The sequence below is a fragment of the Pterocles gutturalis genome, unplaced genomic scaffold, assembly GCF_000699245.1.
Source record: "Pterocles gutturalis isolate BGI_N339 unplaced genomic scaffold, ASM69924v1 scaffold8501, whole genome shotgun sequence".
In the NCBI taxonomy this organism is placed as follows: domain Eukaryota; kingdom Metazoa; phylum Chordata; class Aves; order Pterocliformes; family Pteroclidae; genus Pterocles; species Pterocles gutturalis.
Genome location: NW_010100298.1, coordinates 1 through 674, shown reverse-complemented (window position 1 = coordinate 674; position 674 = coordinate 1). Strand labels below are relative to the sequence as shown.

At 57.9% G+C, this 674-nt stretch overlaps 1 protein-coding gene across 1 annotated transcript in view; it reads right to left on the bottom strand.

Moving 5' to 3' along the window:
* Window positions 1-668, bottom strand: part of LOC104465983 (interferon-induced transmembrane protein 10) — a 9054-nt gene extending 8386 nt beyond the window's left edge. The window contains exon 1 of the mRNA XM_010079255.1: window positions 461-668. Within this exon, the coding sequence (XP_010077557.1) occupies window positions 461-598 (138 nt within the window). The 5' untranslated portion in view covers window positions 599-668. The remainder of the gene's footprint in view (window positions 1-460) is intronic.
* Window positions 669-674: the final 6 nt, after the last annotated feature.

Below are 674 nucleotides of genomic sequence, written 5' to 3'. Positions count from 1 at the left end.
GGCACTGGCCGATGCTGGCCAGTGGCTTCTTATTGCTTCTGCCCAAAAATCTGATGTTGACGGATCCTACTCTGACCAGATCTCTGACCAACAGCATCACGAAGAAGGGGCTGAGTACCAGGGCGCAGCCTTGTGTTGCCTGCCCATCACCCTGGCATCGCGGCACCGGAGCAGCTGAGGGGACCAGAGCAGCCGAGGGGACCGGAGCATCCGAGGGTACTGGATCATCCGAGGGTACTGGAGCCCCTAAGGGTACCAGAGCATCCGAGGGTACCAGAGCACATCAAAGCCTCTCTTCCCTACTTGAAGCATCATCCTCAGCTCCAAAACAACACTTTGGCTCTCCCCATCCCCAGGGGGTGCAACCTCTCATTTGGGTGATTTCCATCAGACACGACCCCCAGATGCTCCCCCCAACCCTGGCCACCCCCGTACCCTGCCCGTCGCACTCATTACTCACTTTCAACGAATAGGCCAAGGCGATGAAGCCGAGACAGCAGAAGTTGAGGTATACGAAGTTGAAGATGGACCAGAGATAGTAGTCGTTGACCTCAGTGGTGTCGGGGTAGATTTCGATGACGGTGGTGGGGTTGGTCATGGTTTTCTTCTCCACGAAGTGCTTGCACGGGACCGCCGGCCGCAGGCTGTCCCCCCCTTTGCCGCTCTTGCTCTCC